The sequence below is a fragment of the Manis javanica genome, chromosome 2 (assembly GCF_040802235.1).
Source record: "Manis javanica isolate MJ-LG chromosome 2, MJ_LKY, whole genome shotgun sequence".
Taxonomy (NCBI): domain Eukaryota; kingdom Metazoa; phylum Chordata; class Mammalia; order Pholidota; family Manidae; genus Manis; species Manis javanica.
The window spans coordinates 29,327,733-29,346,371 of record NC_133157.1 but is presented as its reverse complement, the minus strand read 5'-3'; the positions used below and the strand labels follow the sequence as shown (position 1 = coordinate 29,346,371).

Genomic DNA, 18,639 nt, shown 5'->3' with positions numbered 1-18,639 from the left:
TTTAACTTCTGTTATGAAAAATTGCAAGCACACATAAGAGAAAATATAACAAACCTCACTGTATCGATCATCTACATGTAATAATTGTTCACACTTTGCTGTATTCCTGTAGTATTTTAAAACAATTCCCAGATACTGCAACCCTTTACCTTTATGTCAATACGTATCTCTAAAAGTGACTTGTTTGCATAACCACAACACCATTAGACACCTTACAACATAATAATTTCTTAACATCATTTAATATCCAGTCCATGTTCATATTTCTCTAATTGTCCCAAAAATGTCTTTTTACACTTTGTTCAAACCAGGCCCACTCATAGCATTTGGTTGATAAGACTCTTAAGTCTCTTTTTGTTTTGCTGTTTAGTCTGAAAAATGTTAACAAATTTACCTAAACTATGTTAAGAAAATCCTCCATTGTATATGTAAATCACAGGGGTAGCAAAGAGGTCTCCATCTCATTTCTAGAAAGGCCTTTCAATAGCTCAGTTTTCTTGCTTGCTTTTCTTGTTATCATTCTTTATTGGAATAAAGTTAATATACAATATTAGTTTCAATGTATACTCTCATGGCTTGAAAATTATATATATCACTAGATGCTTGCCACAAAAGGGTACTTCTCTTACCATATTAAGATATTACAATATTATTGATTATATTCTCTATGTTGTACTTCCAGTCCTATGACTAACTTATTTTGCAATTTGCAGTTTGTACCTTTTTATCCCCTTCATGTGTTTCACTCATCCCCCAGCCCCCTCCCTATGGTAACCAACAGTCTGTTGTCCATATTTATTTTTTAGCCTCCACATAGAAGTAAGATCATATATATGGTATTTGTCTTCTCTGCCTGGCTTGTTTCACTTGGCATGATACACTCTAAGGCAATCCATGTTGTCATGAATGGCAAGGTTTCCTTCTTTTTCTTTGGCTCAGTAATATTCCATTGTGCTTATGAATTACATCTTCTTTATCCATTCATCTGTTGATAGACACTTTGGTTGCTTCCATATCTTTGTTATGGTAAATAATGCTGCAGTGAACATAGGAGAGCATATATCTTCTTGAATTAGTGATTTTGTTTTCTGTGGATAAGTTTCCAGAAGTGGAATTGCCGAGTCATGTGCTATTTCTATTTTTAGTTTTTTGAGGAACCTCCATATTGTTTTCCACAGTGGCTGCATGAATTTACATGCCTTCTACCTACCACCCTCCTGCCTGCAAGTAGGAAGGTTCCCTTTTCTCCGCATCCTTGCCAACGAGTATTTCTTGTCTTTTGGGCAGTAGCCATGCTGACTGGTGTGAAGCGATATCTCTTTGTTTTGATTTGCATTTCCCTGATGACTAGTGCTGTGAAGGATATTTTCATGTGCCTATTGGCTAAGTGAATGTCTTCTTTTGATAAAAGTCTATTCAGGCCCTCTGCCCATTTTTTATGTGTTCTAGAAAATATGTGTGAAATTCTGAGAAAATGTAAATGGCCTGGTTGGCTCCAAAAGAAATTTTAAAACTGGAATTAGTCAGTGTGAGAAATTTACCTATTAAAATGAGATGAATAAGCAAAATTTGTCCATAATATATGCAATTCACCTAACAGATTAAAAGAAGAAATCGTTATAAAAATAATAACTAACCCTGTTATAGTAATTGTTACATGCCAAGTATTACTCTAATTGTTTTAAATATATTAATTAAATTTCAATAAATGCTACAATGACACATGACTATATTCAATTCCATTCCTGATTAAAATTGTAAAGAAGAAATACATTTTAGGAGTAAAAAACTATTCTCAGAAAAATCCATAGATTTCTACTGGAAATCTAGAGCAAGCGTTACATTTGATGGGGGTATTAAAACTTTTCATATCAAATATCAGAAACTCAACTCAAAATATTTTAAGCGGAAAACACATTTCCACAAGTAAAGTTCCAGAGAGTTTATCTAGATTGGCAATTCCTGGATCCAAGATAATCCCTAATAGGGGTACAAAAGATTATTTAATTTGCAAGAGTATCACAGTTTTGAAATAGCGATGTATCCTATACTCATGCATATAAACTAAGATTCGATTTACAAAAAATGCAAAGCACATATAAATGTGTCAGAAATACTTAAGATGATCTGTGTTCTGGTCCCTTTATTTTATCCAATTTCCTTCCAGTTGATCAAGATGATTGTGAATCTAAACACCCTCCTGCCTTATTGTCACTTTGGTGCCTCCTCTCCCCGTCCCCAGCCTTAGCCCTTGCTCAGAGTTTGCTCCTGGTCTGAACAAGGTGTTGCCTGAAGAATTTCTGGATCTCCTCCCAGGAGTGCTCCTGCGCTGCCGAGTGAGCAGGAGGGTCCCCTCCCCAGACAACGGGCCAGGGAGTGTTGTAGTTTCGGGAAGCATAGCACAGGGGCCCAAAGGGTGGCTCTATGAGGTGGCCTGCCCCAGGATATGCCAGCATCCTTCCATTGTTTCTCCCGTGGCTCCTCAGCCGGTGAAGGGCCTGCTCAGCATATTCTCTACTTTTGATGCATTCGTCATTCTCTCCTACTATGAAGAGGATCGGACCCTGGGCCTTTTCAAGAGGAAGCACACTCTGCTGATTCTGCTCATCCTGGGGGTCCCCGGCAAGGTGGAGGAACCGCACAAGCCCCAAGGCATTCATCTGTATGCGTTCTATAAATGAGCAGATGGGCCTTATAACCATATCCTTATACTTGAGTGGAAATTGAAAGATGGCAGTGGTCCCATTGATGCAGATGGTGGCTACCACCTGCTTTAAGAAGCAGGCCATGGCCAGCCCGATCTCTGCACCTTTGCTCACGCCAATCACTCCAATTCCTGGCCTTTGGATCTGAAGAACAAAATAAAGGGAACCCGTTAGAGGCCATACTCTGAGAAGGAGCTGTCTTAGAGGCAGGTAAGCTCGTCTGACAGAGTCAGCAAATACAGCATGGGAGTCCTGGCACTCGGGTTTACAAGCCTCTGTGACTGAGAACATTACCTACTTACCCTCTCTAAGCTTTATTGTCTTATCAGGGTGTTACTATTACCTAACTTGAAGGACTATTATGAGGAACAAGTAAAAGAAATAAAATCTCTTCATCAAAGGCAGAGTTCCACAAAAGCAAAAAGGTTCTAATGTACCGGAATTCAACATCAAAGAGGTAGAGGCAGGTAAGCTTTCTGAAGAATCAAATTCTTCTCACCAGCTAGGAAAAGAGGTTTCCTGGGTTCTTTAAAATTTTTTGTTAAGTGTAATTCACATGTAAGTAGCATTTTACAGCTACAAAGGTTTTGAACATCCATTCATCCAAGAGCTAATCCCCAAAGCATTGGGGCATAAAGATGAAAGACTTGGATTCTACAAACTATTGGATTTCAGTGCCCAGTCCAATAGGAAAGGCAGTGGGTCAGAGGAAGAAGTCATGAATTCTGTGGTAGGCTGAGGGAGCAGAGGGGTGGGATGAAGTCTGAGAGATGAATGAGGGTAGGAAAGGCATTCTGAACAGACACAGCAAATACAGTGACCTGACGTGTTTAGTTTGCTCCCAGTTGTGTCCCCAGCACCTTTCTGTCATCAGAATCACATGAGGAAAACCTTTTTAAAATTGCAATTTTCTGAGATTATTCGAGTTTCTACTTCAATGGGTTTGAGTATGCCCAATCTGATACTATAAAATATCCCTAGGAAAATCCAGTGTGCATCCACATTTGGGGACCATCAATGCGAGGAACAGATGGGCTTTAGGGACAGGAAACTTATTTGTACACTCTTGTGGTGTCCAAGGTGAGCAATCTACAACAGTGGTGGGGAGGCTGAAGAGGGGGTGCAAAGAGTCAGGAGTAGAACCTAAGGCACTCAGGGATTGGTGGACGATGCAGGGAGGAGGAGGAGGAAGAAACCAGATGGGCAAAGGTGGCAAGGTGGGTTTATAAGGGTTTACTCTGTGCTAGGCCCTTGGCTAAGCGCTTCGCACATATAGTCTCAGGGAGTCCTTGCAATGAAAACACTGAGATTCAGGAAGGTTAAAAGTCTTGCTCAAGGTGACAGCAGTCTCAAGGAGCGGAGGTGTGACACTGAAACACTTCTGATGAAACTATATCCAAATTGAATTGTGACAATTTCTCCTCCATGTCACAGATAGTTGGATTTGAAATGAAAAAAAAAAAACTTGAAAACATTTTACCTGGAACTTCCTTCCTTCTAGGCAATCCTTTAAAAAGAGCCAAATATGCTTGGACAAATTGCACATAGACTTGAAGATGATGTTGATAATGATCATGACATTGAAGGTGAAGATATTGATGATGCTCCAAGAGGAATCACAGCCTGTTTCTCCTTGAAAAGAGTCAGGCTCTCCAGGGAGAGGATGATACAAGTCTCAAGAGTCAGAGTAACAGTGGTTTGGAGCAAAGACATCACCAGAAGGGCTGTGTTGCTTACTGGACATGTAGTTTGGGCACATTACTTAATCCAAGAATGCCTGCCCTTCCAAAAAATGAGAATGATAACCAATAGTACTTCACAAGGTAATTTGAGCATGAAATGAGATAGTGTGTATAAAATATTTAGCATAGAATAAAACAAATGAGCTTAATAAATGTTAGCTGGTATGACTGCTTTATCATGTCAGATTGAACCATAAGAAATAGCTGGTGTTTGAACATTTCTGAACTAGGAAATGATAAATTAATATCGTTCAACTTGATAGAATGTCAGCCCTGACACCTGACCATGTGATATGTAATCCTATGTTTCTTTTTTTTAGTCATTAACACAATTATCAGTACTTTGGGACTTCTTCAAGAGAACTAAATCATAATTCATCTGATATTTAATTTCTAGAAAAAGCTGGGTTATGAGATGCACTAATCCAGTTCTTCTCAAACTTGAATGTGCATATGAACCACCTGGGGACCTTGTTAAAATGCAGATTCTGACTCAGGGATGAGGTCTGAGAATCCACCCACAAACAGCTGCCAGGTGATTCCAAGCCCTGCACATGGCCCACACTTTCAATAGTACAATGATACTTCACAGTGTTCTAAGATGATCCTTCCTTTCCCAATTCCTTTCCCTAGTCCGCCTCCTGGATGCTTTGTTTAGGCTCAGTTCTCTCCCTAGACCTGAAACTAACTAAAGAGCTAGTTGAGCTTCTTGCTGGTAGTTGTGCTTTAATCTCATGGCTCAGCCCTAATACTGAGCTTCTGCCTTGTCCCAAGTCTTGGGACTCTTCCGTGTGACCACCTCTAGCATTACCCCTTGCAGATAATCACTGAAACTTGAGAACATGTCAAGCCAGAGAATTCATGATTTGAAGACAGTGGGCTGATAAAAGATTGAAGAGCTAATGGTGAATATGTCACAAGCACTTCAAATGTAAGGAGTCTTGGCTTTTTTTTTTCCATTGGAAATAATCATAATCTGTCATCATGTATTGTCTTTGTGCCAGTAAGCACCAAGCAGATCCCTAATCAATCCAAAATCTTACAAGATAGATATTATCACCCCTATTTTAACTAACTACCACCTCCACCTAGCGGGTAGTTACATGAAGAAGAAATACATTCTGATGTTCGTTTGGGTTTGTTTTTTCAGTCTCTAATCCCTCCCTGCCTGTGCTATGCCCATGTCTGAACAGATTGGTGAAATGGGCAAAGCAGACATTTGTGATTTTTTTTTCTGCTGTAATGTGGCAAGGTAAAATGAAGAGTATTTTAAATACCTTGGGATGAGCGAGTAGCAAGTTGGCAGCTTCCTCAAAATATTCCAGGTCCACCTCCATTAGATATTTGGGCAGATCTTCATAGGCGATATAGGCTAATGCCAGGACAGCAAAGCCACGGGCCGCCAAAAGACTGGCCCGAAATTCAATCAGACCCCCAATGCCCCCAAATAAATCAATGATTCCTGGGAAAGGGCCTTCCCCTAAAAGCAACAAAACGAAAAGAGAATGGGGTCAGCAAGCGCGAAAACAGGTTCAGGTGGACAGCGGTGAAAGCACAGCTGAGCAAAGCGAACACCACCCTCAACACACACACAAACGGCATGCTGGTTTTCAAGTACTGCGGGAAATACTAGATGCCTGATAATTTGATGCCCTTTTCTGGGGGGATTTATTTCGGTAACAATATTTTCTCTGGCACCAAAGCTTAGTCATACCTGGAGGGAGAAAAAGCGCTCCTCGCACGCGACCTTCTCGGACCTGCAGCCGCTGCATCCCGGGGACAGAGAACCATCGCTGCACCTTCTGGCTGGCCCTGGGCTGGCTCATGGCCGACTCATCCAAACTAACTGAGTCACAGAGGTCCAGAGTGACCCAAAAGGGGCTGTTCATCACATCCTGCTTTAACAGCCTCTTGAAAGACTTCTCAGGCTTCAGAGACCAGAAGAGGCCCATCGGGTGGACGCCCACATAGTCGCCCCCAAGTGAAGGGCTCTGCTGCAGGTCCAGCTCCCCGGCCTCGTTAGCCCTATAGTAGGCTTTGGACTGGAACAGATTCCCTTTCTCATCCTTTAGTGATGCCTTGAGCATCACCATCTCCAGTGGGGGCAAGCCTGCTGCTCGGATGTGAACTGGCTCATCTACAAGGGCACTTGCGGGGACGGCTGTCAGCTGGTACATTGGCAACTGGCGAAGGGCCCTGGAGGGGTGTTCCGGCAATGGGAGAGGAGACTGTGAGTTGGAGACTTAAATGAGAAGGTCTGCGAAGGTCCAGATCAGGCTTCTGTCAGGTCTGGACAAGTTAAAACTTCTGAAGACTTAGTGTAAAATACACGGGACACTTGGAGGTGGGAGAAGAAAACATGCAGTGAGTCCTTGGTATTCTTATTTTCCACACAAGGAGACAGATCAAGTTACATGCATAGAGAATCATAAACAATTAGTAGGAGAACTAGAAATTCAAGCTAGACCTGACACCATAGCTTCCTGCTTTGTCTGTTATAACACTGCAGTAAATCCTACTTTTGTGGTTCTGAGTAAATGCAGCTTTAATTACTCAGCTGAGATACTGTCCACGAGACCTGTTTCACAGGGGGTTTGTTAGGACCCAAGGGGGAAATGTGTGATAGAAGACTTCTTAGAGGAAGGATTGGTGCTGCTTTCAAACCCCACCTCCACCTGGAGGGTAGTTACATGAAGAAGAAATGCATTCTGATGTTTTTTTGGATTTGTTTTTTCAGTCTCTAATCCCTCCCTGCCATTGTACGACTCAACTCCAGCTCCCTTCAGAGTTCCCATTACTTGTTCTATTTAAGGGAAAATAAAACATCATGATCTTATCTCTGCTTTTATGCCTTTCCGATGGAGTGAGAAATGTCAAAATGTGGTAGTAAAGAGATTATAATATGCATTTGACAAGCTATTTTGTACACTGCTCCATTATGAGCAAAATTTGGAATATTTCCATCTTCCTCTCTTCCTTCCTTTTCTCTCCTTCCTTCCCTCCTTTCTTCTATATCTTGCTCCACAAAGGATTTGAACAGACAACAGAGTAATATAAAAATAAAGTAGAATCTTGGAAAATATGAACTAAAATCAGAAGTACTCATCAAAGAAAACCTGCATCATGAAAAGTAGAGCATTTTGTGGGCTCTAAGTATGGCACTGAATGAGTGGTAGCCAAAGGGAGAAAGGTCACCTGCTTTCGTGATTCTTACAGAAAAAGTGACCACTTCCTCAGATGAAAAGAACAAGAGAGGCCTTTCCAATATTTAGCTCTATAAGAAATTTCTCATATAAGACATGGACATTAGTATGCACCATTTTTTCCAACAACACCATCACACAAATTGTAGTAATAGTGTTCCTCAAAGAGCTTGATTCTCCAAAGGATCCTTAATTTCCTTTTATGGAGGGATGCAAAATAAAGGCTTTGGGGTTTAAATTTGTGAACAGAAAAACTTTTGGAGAAAATAAACCAGCTCTCGTAGAATAGGGGCAGAAAAGAGGCTCTTGATGCCCAATTCTTTGCTGCAAAAGGGGGTCATGGCAAGGAGGAGAGGGTCAAGGGCAAAATGTCTTTTTGTGCTTATTTTTAAAAAGTGATTATCTGCAAAGGACAGACTTCCAAACTGATCCCCTATTAACACCCAGCATTAGTGAATATTTACGTAAACCTAAACTTATGGTCAATGGGATCATTTGAATAAAAAGAATGGTTGTGACCATTTCTCCTCAATACTGAGAGTTCTTGACAGAACAAGATGGCATCAATTCAAACCTCATGGATCCCTCATTCATGTTAGAGAGATGGGACATAAAATATAAAAAGGAACACCCTGCATCCCAGACGACATTTGGATGCTCTATAGGGAATTTTCGATCTGACCTTTCCTGCAAGCCTCAGTATTTGCAGTTTCCTTTGTCCCCCAAAATGAGATTGTTAAAAATGCACAACTAATTCCCCCCATTACTCAAATTCTTTCCCATTCTTTTTGCTGCTAGGCACTAAAGCCTTTTCTTTTCGAGCCCCTTTCATGGTCATTATTCCGCTTGACCCTTGCAACAACCCTGTGGAAATGAAAAATTATTACTCTCTTTACCTTATAAATTAGGAAATTGAGCTCAGCAAATTAAGTGATTTACCCAACTTTGCTTATCTTTTGTCATTAACAGTGAAGCAAGAATTTTAACCCACGCCATCTGACTCTCCCTATAACCTTGACTTATTTTCCCCAAATGGGAGTAGAAAAATGAAAACTCATTCTTTTCCCAGCCTGTCCCTCATTTTTTTTCATCCCCACTACTTTTTCCACTTTAACTTCATCTTTTCCTTCCCCTGACTCTGAAGATTTTAAGTAAAGTACAAACTGGGGAATGGTTTGGCAGGACTGATAATGGACTAGTAGGATTAAATTTCAGTCCACAAACCCACACATGCACAAAATGTAATGTTTTTCTAGTTTTCTAGATTCAGAGTAATTTCTGTTTTGAGTCCTTGTTCCTCTAGGTGGTGGAGATGTTAGTCACAGAAGTGAGAGCACCATGCTTTTTCTCGGAGCCCAGCTAAGTCCCCTGTGAAGTCTACAGTGCTGTGAAAGGCTTGCAGGTGGGAGACCCTGCTCAGACATTATGAATCCTTGTACACCTACTTACAATGTATGCCACGGGTTCCACATTCATATGCCTACAGGGACCAGGCAGGTAAAGATAAAGTCCAGAGACAATTGAAATATACAGCTCTAAGGAACTGAAGACTACCTACCCAATCTAAAAGCATTCAAATGTACTTTACTAGAAAAATACAAACCCATAGACACCAAACAACAACAAGCAAAAACAAAACAAAACCCCTCAAGGTGAAACAGCACACACAGCTGTGACTTCTGGAATTCACATAGTCTGTTAGGCTTTTTGAAATGCAAATGTTTCAAAAAAAAAGATCTCTTATTTTTCTCTTTCTGTGTGCCATCCTTTCCTGAGGCAGTGAGTACTAACTGGCCTCCCTCAGGTGAAAAAAGGACAGCAAGGCAAAATGGAAATGCCACAACATACGTGTGGGAGGTGGGAGGTGTGGACATGTCTGCTGATATTGCCAGGAGCCTGTGGAAATTAAGCCTACCCCCAGGATCCAAAGCCCTCAAACTTTGTCCCTATCACCTCTCACCATACTTAATCTTTATCGTGTTTTCCTGCTTTCCCTGTATCGTGTTTCTATTGTCTTACTCTCAATTGGATCCCAACTAATCCACATATTGAGGTGGGGACTAACGCCTTTGTTAGTTGATAAAGCTGATTGCCTGTCAGAGCCGTACCTTCACAGATTTTCCCAACAAGTTGTAAGAAGGCTTTAACGCTTTCCTGTCCACCACTGCATTGTCCTCATCCTCAAAGCCCGGAGTGTTCAGGGACATCCAGCTAAAGGGGACTCTCTGTCCTCTCAGCTGTCCATGATGCCACACAGAGTACTTTGGATATTACTGAAGCTTATATTAGAGTCATGCCTGCTGAGTTTTCTCTCTCCTGTTAATCTATAAAGTTCTTGAGTGCAGGATCCCATCTAGTTTTCCTTTGTCACTTTCATGCCCTTTCACGCACTTTCATTCCGTGGAGCCCTTCACGTTTCCAGGAATCCAAGAAATGATTGACCGTGCTGTGCTCTCCATTCCCATAGTCTCTCCTGCTTTAACCCAATTCTGTCTCCCTTTTTACAGTCTTTTTTGCTCCCCAGTCTAATCTCTACAATGTTATCACACATATCTTTACAAAATACAAAAATATTGGAATTGCTCTCCTGCTTTATACTCCCGATGGCTGTCACATCCATTTGTGGGGAAAGTGGAAATCCTTTGACCTAGCATTTAAGACCTTTTGCAGGGAAATGGCCCCACCATGCACCCTGAAAGACCTTCCATGTGTCCACAGGCAAAGCTTGAACCCCTTATGACCTAAATCTGGTTGGAATGCCTTGTGATGGCCTCAGGAACTTGGCAAGATAGGTAGTCTTCAGAGGAGGCTTCACAAGATTGATCCCTTATTGTCTCTCCCTACATTGTGGGAGGCTGCCTTGAGGGAGTGTCCCCATCCACCTTCCTAGTTCCAGAGCCATAGGACATTCAATCTTACCCTTATCCCCCTTTAACTTCAGGCTCTGTCAGCACTTTACTGCAGCCTAGAATTGTTGTCTCAGCAACAGGGTATCTTAAACTGTGTTGGTGCCCTTTTATTTCAATGCCATCCTGTTGGTGTGTGAGACAAAGACCCAGAGAGCTGGGACCTTTGGCTTCTCTTGCCTTCACTATCTATGTAAGTAATAAATTGAACCTAAAAGGGCTCATTCTTTCCTTACCAGCTGAATCTGTTGTTCTTGGACTTGAACTTCCCTTTGTGTTTGACACTTTTCATAATCTAATCCAATCAAGGTCTTTTACAACCAACCCTAATCTCTTTACCAGACTAGATTGTAAATTATGCCTCAAGAGCAGGAATTATACCTTGGTCAGCACTCCCTCAGTTCCCAGAAGAGTGCCTGGCACATGGTGATTGCTCAATAAGTGTTTGAGAAATTAAATGAAAGAATACATGATAAATGAAAAATTAAAAAAAAAAAAGTAAAATTTCTCTGAGTATATGAAGAAGAAAGAACAGAAGCCCAAATTAATTTTTATAAGCTACTTATGAACATGGGAGACTCTGCAAAATCCAATGGAATAAAATGTATCAATTCTTTGCCATAGAGGGCAGGGTTCTGCACACTGTCAATGACATCAAGGATACAAAGCAGCCAGAGGACAAGAAATGAGAACTCAGCTGCCTCACACAGGACCAGCCCTGCAGTGGTGGGAGATGGAGCCCTCTGCAGTATGGAAGCAACCTGATAGGAGCTGAAAGCTGAAAGCCATATTGGTGAGCAGGTTCTAGACTTGCAGATTCCTAGTGTGCAGGGGATCAAGACTGCACCCCTGGAAGGCCTCTGGCCTATTAAAATAAAGGCAGTCCAGAAGTAGTAGGACCCCACACAGCGGGAGGCAGGGAACAAAGAGTAAAAGAGAGCAAAAGATCACCCAAAGAATTCCTAATCAGGAAATGAAAATTCCGTTCCCTTTAGGTACCTGTGGGGTAAATCGCAGAATTTCCAGAATTTCCCACCTGGCCTTAGTCACTTACATATCAGTAGGTGTTTACCACTGTAACTTCCCACAGCCTCCTGGGCATGGTGTGGAGAAATGGACATTCTCTCCTCCCCTCCATTCCTGGTAGGTAATTGGTCTGGCATCTGCTAGTCACCAAGGACCCACGCACAGAGTTCCTCCTGGAAGGGGTGGTGGGAAAGTGAGCGTCCACCTTGGCTGCAGAGACCCAGAGCACCAAGCAGTCTTGGCTAGAGGGGGCCAGGGGAAAAGGCAGAGCAGCAGCCAGAGGAGACAGACAGAGCTGGGCCTAACCAGCAAGCTCAAGAAAGCTGTGAGCAATAAAAATGGTTTCTCCCAACCTACTCTTTCCCTTGACTTATTTCAGTTTCACCGATTTCATAGGGGATTCACTCCTGGTTAGGAACACCCTTCCCTCCACAGCTACACTACCTGTTATTTTTCTTTCTTCATAAAGAGCCCTCCCTCCCCCTCCTCCCAAGCAACAACTGCCAGAGAAAACTTTGAGTCAAGAAAATCTCTCCACAAGTTCACATTAGCAGGACCCTGACTTTTGCAGCCAAGTGTGCATTTTGCCTCCAAAACAGTCTCTAAACAAGGTTAGGTGGATGCATCTGCCATAAATCTGCATTCTCAGCAATAAATCACCCAGATAGCAATTGCTGGTCCTTCAGGGAACTGTGCTACCCACTAAGATTAAAAGAACACACAGTAAAATGAAAGCAGCCTCCTTCCTGGATACCCAGCTGCTGAAATCAGGAAGCAGACCTTTTCAACCAGGCCAGGACAGCCCTGACTTCCCCAACACTCACCCTGAATTCAGCTGCAGTCTGGAGCAGGACAGCTTACTGAACCAACTAGAAGTACTGGGCACTTGCCTCCTGCTCACTAATGTTTATCATTCAAAACTCTCCAGCCTACCATTCAAAACAGAGATTGTCTCCACAGAAACTGCCAGCTGCTCCTTCGTTCTTTTAAATTCCCAGGGACAGGGCTCTTGCAGGGTTGGGCTCTACAGGTTCCCACAGGAATCTCATATTTCATCACATGGTTCTGGTTTCTAAGCCTGTTCCCCTGACTCCTCCTTTCCACTTCTGGTTCTAGTTTCCTTTGCTTCAATTCTTTCTTTATCACCACCTCTAAATCAGTGATTTTTAGGCAGCAGCCTTTTTGGTGATTTCTAAGAAAGTGAGAAGCAACACTCTAAGGACTGATGTGGACTTAAGACTCATCTGAGGACCCTGTTCGGTAAAGATTCCTGTGCCCTGCATAAGGTTCTGGGGTCTGCATTTTTAACAGGGGATTCTAAATAGCCCAGTTTGTGAACCACTCTTCTAAGGGAAGCAGAAGCCCTCCCAGTGCAAAACGCCTCCTTAGGACCAGAACCTCTGACATCTACCCCATTGTTAATCCCATCAGTTGATGTCCATTGTCAAAATGTACAAATGATCCAACTTACAGATTGAAGGTTTTGCTTTTAGGTTGGGAATTTGTTGAGAGGGGGAGGGAATGTCTTTTAATTTTTGCACCTCTTATAGCCAGGGAAATGCAGTTTGGAGACCACTGGTCTCTGGAATCAGAGAGGCCTACATTAGAACCCTGATTCCCTTACTATCTATTAGTGGGACTGACCCCAGGCAAATTACTTAACTTTTCTTGTGCTTTAGCTGTCTAGTTTGTGAAATTTCTAGTATGATAAAATGTACTATAAGTGAAATACAAGCCTTGAGGAGAAGGGGCTGATCTTAGAAGTCATGGGCAGATTGGAATGTCTGAGAGGGCAGCTCTTACCAGGTAACAGGTCCCTTGGCAGGATAGCAAGGCTCCCAGATTAGTAATTTATCCCCAGGATCAGATCCTGGGATGAGAGGTGGGGGGCAGGAGGAACGCAGCAGAAATAGTCTTGTTTTTACTAAAACTCTAAGCACAGGAAAGGGTGGACAAGTCATGATGCTTCAGTACGCAGGTGATAAAGTGAGAAGCAGGTTGAACTAAACTGGCACAAAGCCAGGCCTTCTTCACTCTGCTGCTCAGAACAGAAGGCATCAGGGAGCCCAGCGCTCACGGTCCCTCAGGGGATGCAGCGAATGAGGAGTGGGACAGTGCCTGGGGCACTGGGCGGTAAGCTGCCAACCGTGGAAAGGAGTCTTAGCAGTTGTCAGTAGCAGCTGAGAACCACGCAATAAAAGACTGAGGCAGGAGGAATTCCACCTCCAGTGTCAAGGCAGAAGCATCAACTCCTCCTGGGCTTGCTCTGCAAATTTCCAACCCCCACAATCACATGAGCCAATTCCTTAAAATAAAGCAGTCATTCTCTCTGTCTGAGTATGTGGGCAGGCTAAAGGAAGATAAGAATTATTTTAACAAAGTCTGTCTGTTTAGAATTCCCTAAATCTCAACTTCTTATCCTTGATAAGAATGTGACTCCATTTGCTATAGGGAGGACATCTTCCATCTGGGAGTTTTATCTCCTGCTTTCAGGAAGAATGAAGGTAGAGTCAGGGGGCCCTTGCATCTTGTTTTTTTAAGTGCTAATAATTTTTTTGTGAAAGAGGCATATTTTGGGGTTGCATATTCTGGTTTCCTTCAAAGGAGAGGGAAGAAAAGCAGGAAAAATAATTGGCTATGGAATAAAGACTACTCTAATGGGTCAAGGTCACCAGGTGTATTTAAGGTATTTTGTTGAGCTTCCACATAGTTGCAGTACAGCTTCTCCCATTTCAATAACAGACCCCGCAGTGTTCCTAATCATCATTAGGACCTAAAAAAATGTCTCAACAATAAAAGTAATTACAGAAATTGAAGTATTTCAGGCTATTCCTAAGACAAGAACAGTGTTAGTGTATAGACCAAAATTTATTTGAAATTTCCAAAGAATAGAGCTTAATAGGCACTGGGGGAAAATCTCAAAACAGTGTAAACAGAGATGTAGGGCCAAGTTCCTGGGGTCTGATTGCAGCACTGTTATTAATTCATTGTAAAAATTTCTCTGAGCCTTTATCACTCAACTATAAAATGAGAAGGCTGATGTCAGCTTTAAAAGTATAACACCCAGTTGTCTTACCAGCCAAATAGCAAAATGGGTGTATTTGGAAATAGTAGAGGAATTGCAATTCAGAATAGGCAAGCTATGGCAAACTATAGGCCCAGTCTGAAGATCAAAGGAGAGGAACATTACTTTAGAGGGGGAATAGGAGGAAATTGGGAGGGGCTGCTTTGAACAAAAGTACACTGGAAGAAAGTGAGAGTTCAGGGTGCTGAGTTTCTCATTGGCTGAATTGTCTATTTTGTTACCGGTATTTTGGTGTTTTCTTATTTCTTATTGGTTGAGCTTGTTACTGGGCAAGGAGAAATTCTTTTCTCCAGCTGAAGTAATAATGTAGGTTTCTTCCTTTGGGGAACTCAGGTGTGACTCTTCCTGTTAGTGTCTGCAACTGACCAGGAGTGGTAAGGCATGAGAGCTCCCCCTTCTGTCCTCCTGACCCCATTTTAAATGAGGTTTCCTTTGCAGGCAAACCTTGTTTTATTGCACTTTGCTTTATTGAGCCTTGCAGCTATTGCATTTTTTTACAAGTTGAAGGTTTGTGGCAACCCTGTGTCGAGCAAGTCTGTTGGTGCCATTTTTCCAAAAGTATTTGCTCACTTTGGGTCTCTGTGTCACATTTTGGTAATTCTCACAATATTTCATTTTTACTTATTTTCATTTCATTATTATTATATTTCAATAATATTTTCATTATTATGTATATTACAGTGATCTGTGGTCAGTGATTATGACTCACTGAAAGCTCGGCTGATGGTTAACATTTAAGGTATGTAGTTTTTTTACACATAAAGCTATTCCACACTTAGTAGACCATAATACAGAGTAAACATAATTTTTTTATGCACCAAGAAACAAAAAATTCATTTGACTCACTTTATTGTGGTATTTGCTTTATTGAGAGACCCAGGGTATCTCAGAGATATACCTGTATTGAGTTTTTCACTGATGTAGACCAGTATTCCAAAAAATTCCAGTCATTAAGTAGTACCTTCCTGAGTTTAGCCATATCTGTGTACTCGCTGACCTATTATTTGTAAGGCAAGGATAATCTTTATTAATATCTCCCAATGTATTTGTGCTCTCAGTAATTGTTTTATTCTTCCTCTATAGCTTTATTACATTAAAGCTAAACCCTAGGATTTGTCCTAGGGAAGAAGGCACCCTGCCTAGAAAGAAGGTTGAGGCTTTGATAAAAGGTGGGAATGGATTATGAGAAACTGGAAGCCCCAGAGAAAGCTTTTATCCTGCTACCTGTTTGGAGTTCTGGAAAGCAGAGTGAATGAGACATTTGTATGTTTAAGCTGAGATTGTTGCAGATAGCACACACAAGACGCTCTTTGCACTCATGTTGTGAAAAGGTTCTGGAAGCTCCTCTATCCTCACAGTGATGGGCATGGAAGGCAGCTCTGAATTGAAGGCCAGCAAGTCTCTCCTGGGAACATTATGGCAATGTGAGCTGAGTCTCTTGCAGAGGATGTGGGGTATATGGGTCTACCAGGACCCAGATAAAAGACACACTGATACTCCAAGAATTTGTAAGGACAACAAAAGCCAAGAAGGGCAAACCCAAGGGTTTGAGTGGGTTTGCCACCAGCCTTGACCATGGTGAAGGACAAACTGAGTTACACCAGATGTAGATATTTCATCAGTGTACACAAGAGGTCAATGCCTGGAGACCAGATGAGTTACACTTCCACCAGGTTAGATAAGCTTGCCAAGAATAGTTATTTGATCTAAAGTTCCTGCCAATCTCTGTAGTAATGATGCTGAATAAACACTTGAAAAAAAAATACAAAACCTTCCTGGTTTAAAAGAAAAATCCATAAAAAATAAATCAAAGGATATATATCAGGTCAAACACCAAATTCATAAATCACAGATAGAGGCATTCTTCCTGAAGTCCAAAGCAAGAAACAATAAAAAGTATACCCATTATGATAACTATTTCAGAGCATACTGCATATATAACTGATGCACATAGAATATAACATAGATAACTTACATGGGATAGAGCATAGGAGGTATTAGCCATTGCAATTACATGATTATTATAGCCAAAGGAGTGGGGTATTCTGATTGGCCAGGTCTGGGAAATGTGAAAACTTCTCTGAGGGGGAGGGGAGGAAGGCCAATCGTCCCTGCTCACACTGAAAGGACTGATTTTACTTTAAACAGAGGGAGTATCAGAAAGCAGATAAAAGGGTTTAGGCAAATACAACTGTAGTATCCTCTAATTGCTTCTATTACTCTAATTGCTCATTGGCTCTCCATCATCCTTTCATAATTCTCCAAATATTTTTCTATTGGTTCATCTTTATCTTGATTATGTACCAATCACTTTCCACTGCCATCCATTGCAATTCAGTGACTCAGGAATATCTGGGCTGTGACTTTACCCTTACATATGATACCTCAGATTGACCTTGGACAAGGTAATTTGGGTTGTTCTACACCCAGGCTCATCAAACTATGCTCTGCAAACCAAGTCCAGCCTATAGCTTGTTTTCTGCTGCCCATGGGCTAAGAATGGCCCTCACATTTGTAAATGTTTGCAGAGAAATAAAAAGAAAATTACTCTTTTATTATGTGTAAAAATTACATGAAATGCAAATTTCAGTGTCTATAAATAAAGTTAAAGTGTAACACAGCCACAAATTATTCATTACATCCTATCTATGGCTGCTTTTGTGCTGTAATGGCAGAGCTGAATAATAGTGACAGAGATTTTATGGCCCACAAAGCTAAAACTATTTGCTATTCTGTACTTTACAGAATGATTGCCAGCCCCTAGTCTACAGGCACACAATCCACACCATTATGGCTACTTTCCTAAATTTAAATTCTGTGAACCTCAAATTTGTCCTCTTTCAAAATGCTATATGTTTAGGCACAAAAATTATTTTATTTCATTAACACTTGTGTTTTTTATTATAGATGGAGTCAATCTTGCTACCTCCATATTAGTTTCCATATTGCCTTAGAATATTATATATTTTTTTACCCAACTCTAGTTTTCCATTAACAATGAAGTATCCATGAGCCATGAGCATATTTTCAAATATGAAAAATCTAAGCATATTTGAGTTTTAAGAAATCAGTAAATGTCACAAACCAGGGGATTCTGTGGTTCATTTTTGGTAATTTATTCCCTAGAGAATTGCTATAATTGTAAGTTGGAATATTTCAGCACAAGTAGAGCTCTAAGTTTATTTCTAAAAACATAAAACCCTCAGTGTATTATATTGGATTAGGCGGAAACCGTTTTTCCCTTTCCAAAGTCAAGAAATGACCATTCTCAGTTCTGCCTCCTCTTGCTATAACCTCCTTCTTACAATAAGAGATCAAAGACATTGTTCCATGAAAATCAAAGCAAAAAAAGGGGGCTTACCACAGGTCTTATGACATGTGGTGGGTCAACAAAGGCTGACAGTGAGGTCTTATGGGAGCTGGAAGGAGGCTCATCCAAGTCAGACAAACAGCTAGAAAGCTGAAGGGTGAAAGGCATTCTCATCCCAGAATGCTGTCTTCTATTACAAACATCTCATAAGTTTATAAACTTTTCTTCCAGTTCTGCTTCTCTGGCCAGAAGAGTGTGCCATAGAGACACAGCAAAGGAGAATAAGGGGAGTCACGGGTGGCAGAGCCTTGGTCTGGGATGAAAAGGGAGGTAAGGATTGAAGGATGAAAAGACCTTGAGTAGACTTGTAACAAGCAGGTGTGGGAGAAAGGCTTATGAGAGGAGAACAGTGAAGGAGGTGCTGAGGCCAGCCATAGACTGCAAAGAGATGCTTTAGGCCCCTCTTGGTGGTTTGACACCTGTTGATATGCAGATGCAATAAAGCCAGGTGAGATATTCTGGAAATATTGCAATTTTACCCACATACAATATTAAAAAATTTGTCGGATGAAGCTAAAACTAAAAAGGCACATTTATCATTTTAATGACTTACATTAGAAAAGCAGGTCTAAAACCAGTGGCCTAAGGCTTTACCGTAAGAA

At 41.4% G+C, this 18,639-nt stretch overlaps 1 protein-coding gene across 5 annotated transcripts; it reads right to left on the bottom strand.

Annotated features, from left to right (window-relative positions):
* Nucleotides 1-223: 223 nt before the first annotated feature.
* Nucleotides 224-12,638, bottom strand: BAAT (bile acid-CoA:amino acid N-acyltransferase). Of its 5 annotated transcripts, none has more exons than XM_017660779.3 (5): nt 12,407-12,609; nt 11,611-11,755; nt 6,162-6,784; nt 5,725-5,927; nt 224-2,849 (listed from the first exon to the last, which is right to left on the bottom strand). In XM_017660779.3, exons 3-5 carry the CDS (start codon nt 6,622-6,624, stop codon nt 2,256-2,258), a joined length of 1,260 nt encoding a protein of 419 aa, XP_017516268.1. In that variant the 5' UTR covers nt 6,625-6,784; nt 11,611-11,755; nt 12,407-12,609; the 3' UTR covers nt 224-2,255. The 5 variants fall into 5 exon arrangements, with proteins under 5 accessions (XP_017516268.1, XP_073083068.1, XP_017516269.1 ...); XM_073226967.1 differs by having other exon boundaries at nt 12,516-12,605; XM_017660780.3 differs by lacking the exon at nt 11,611-11,755 and having other exon boundaries at nt 12,516-12,638.
* Nucleotides 12,639-18,639: the final 6,001 nt, after the last annotated feature.

Coding starts and splice junctions, on each gene's coding strand:
- BAAT (XM_017660780.3), bottom strand. CDS start 6,624: ATGTACCAGCTGACAGCCGTCCCCGCAAGTGCCCTTGTAGATGAGCCA. Junction 5,928..6,161: donor AGCGCTTTTTCTCCCTCCAG/GTATGACTAAGC, acceptor TGTTGCTTTTAG/GGGAAGGCCCTTTCCCAGGA. Junction 2,850..5,724: donor TGCTACTCGCTCATCCCAAG/GTATTTAAAATA, acceptor TTTGTTCTTCAG/ATCCAAAGGCCAGGAATTGG.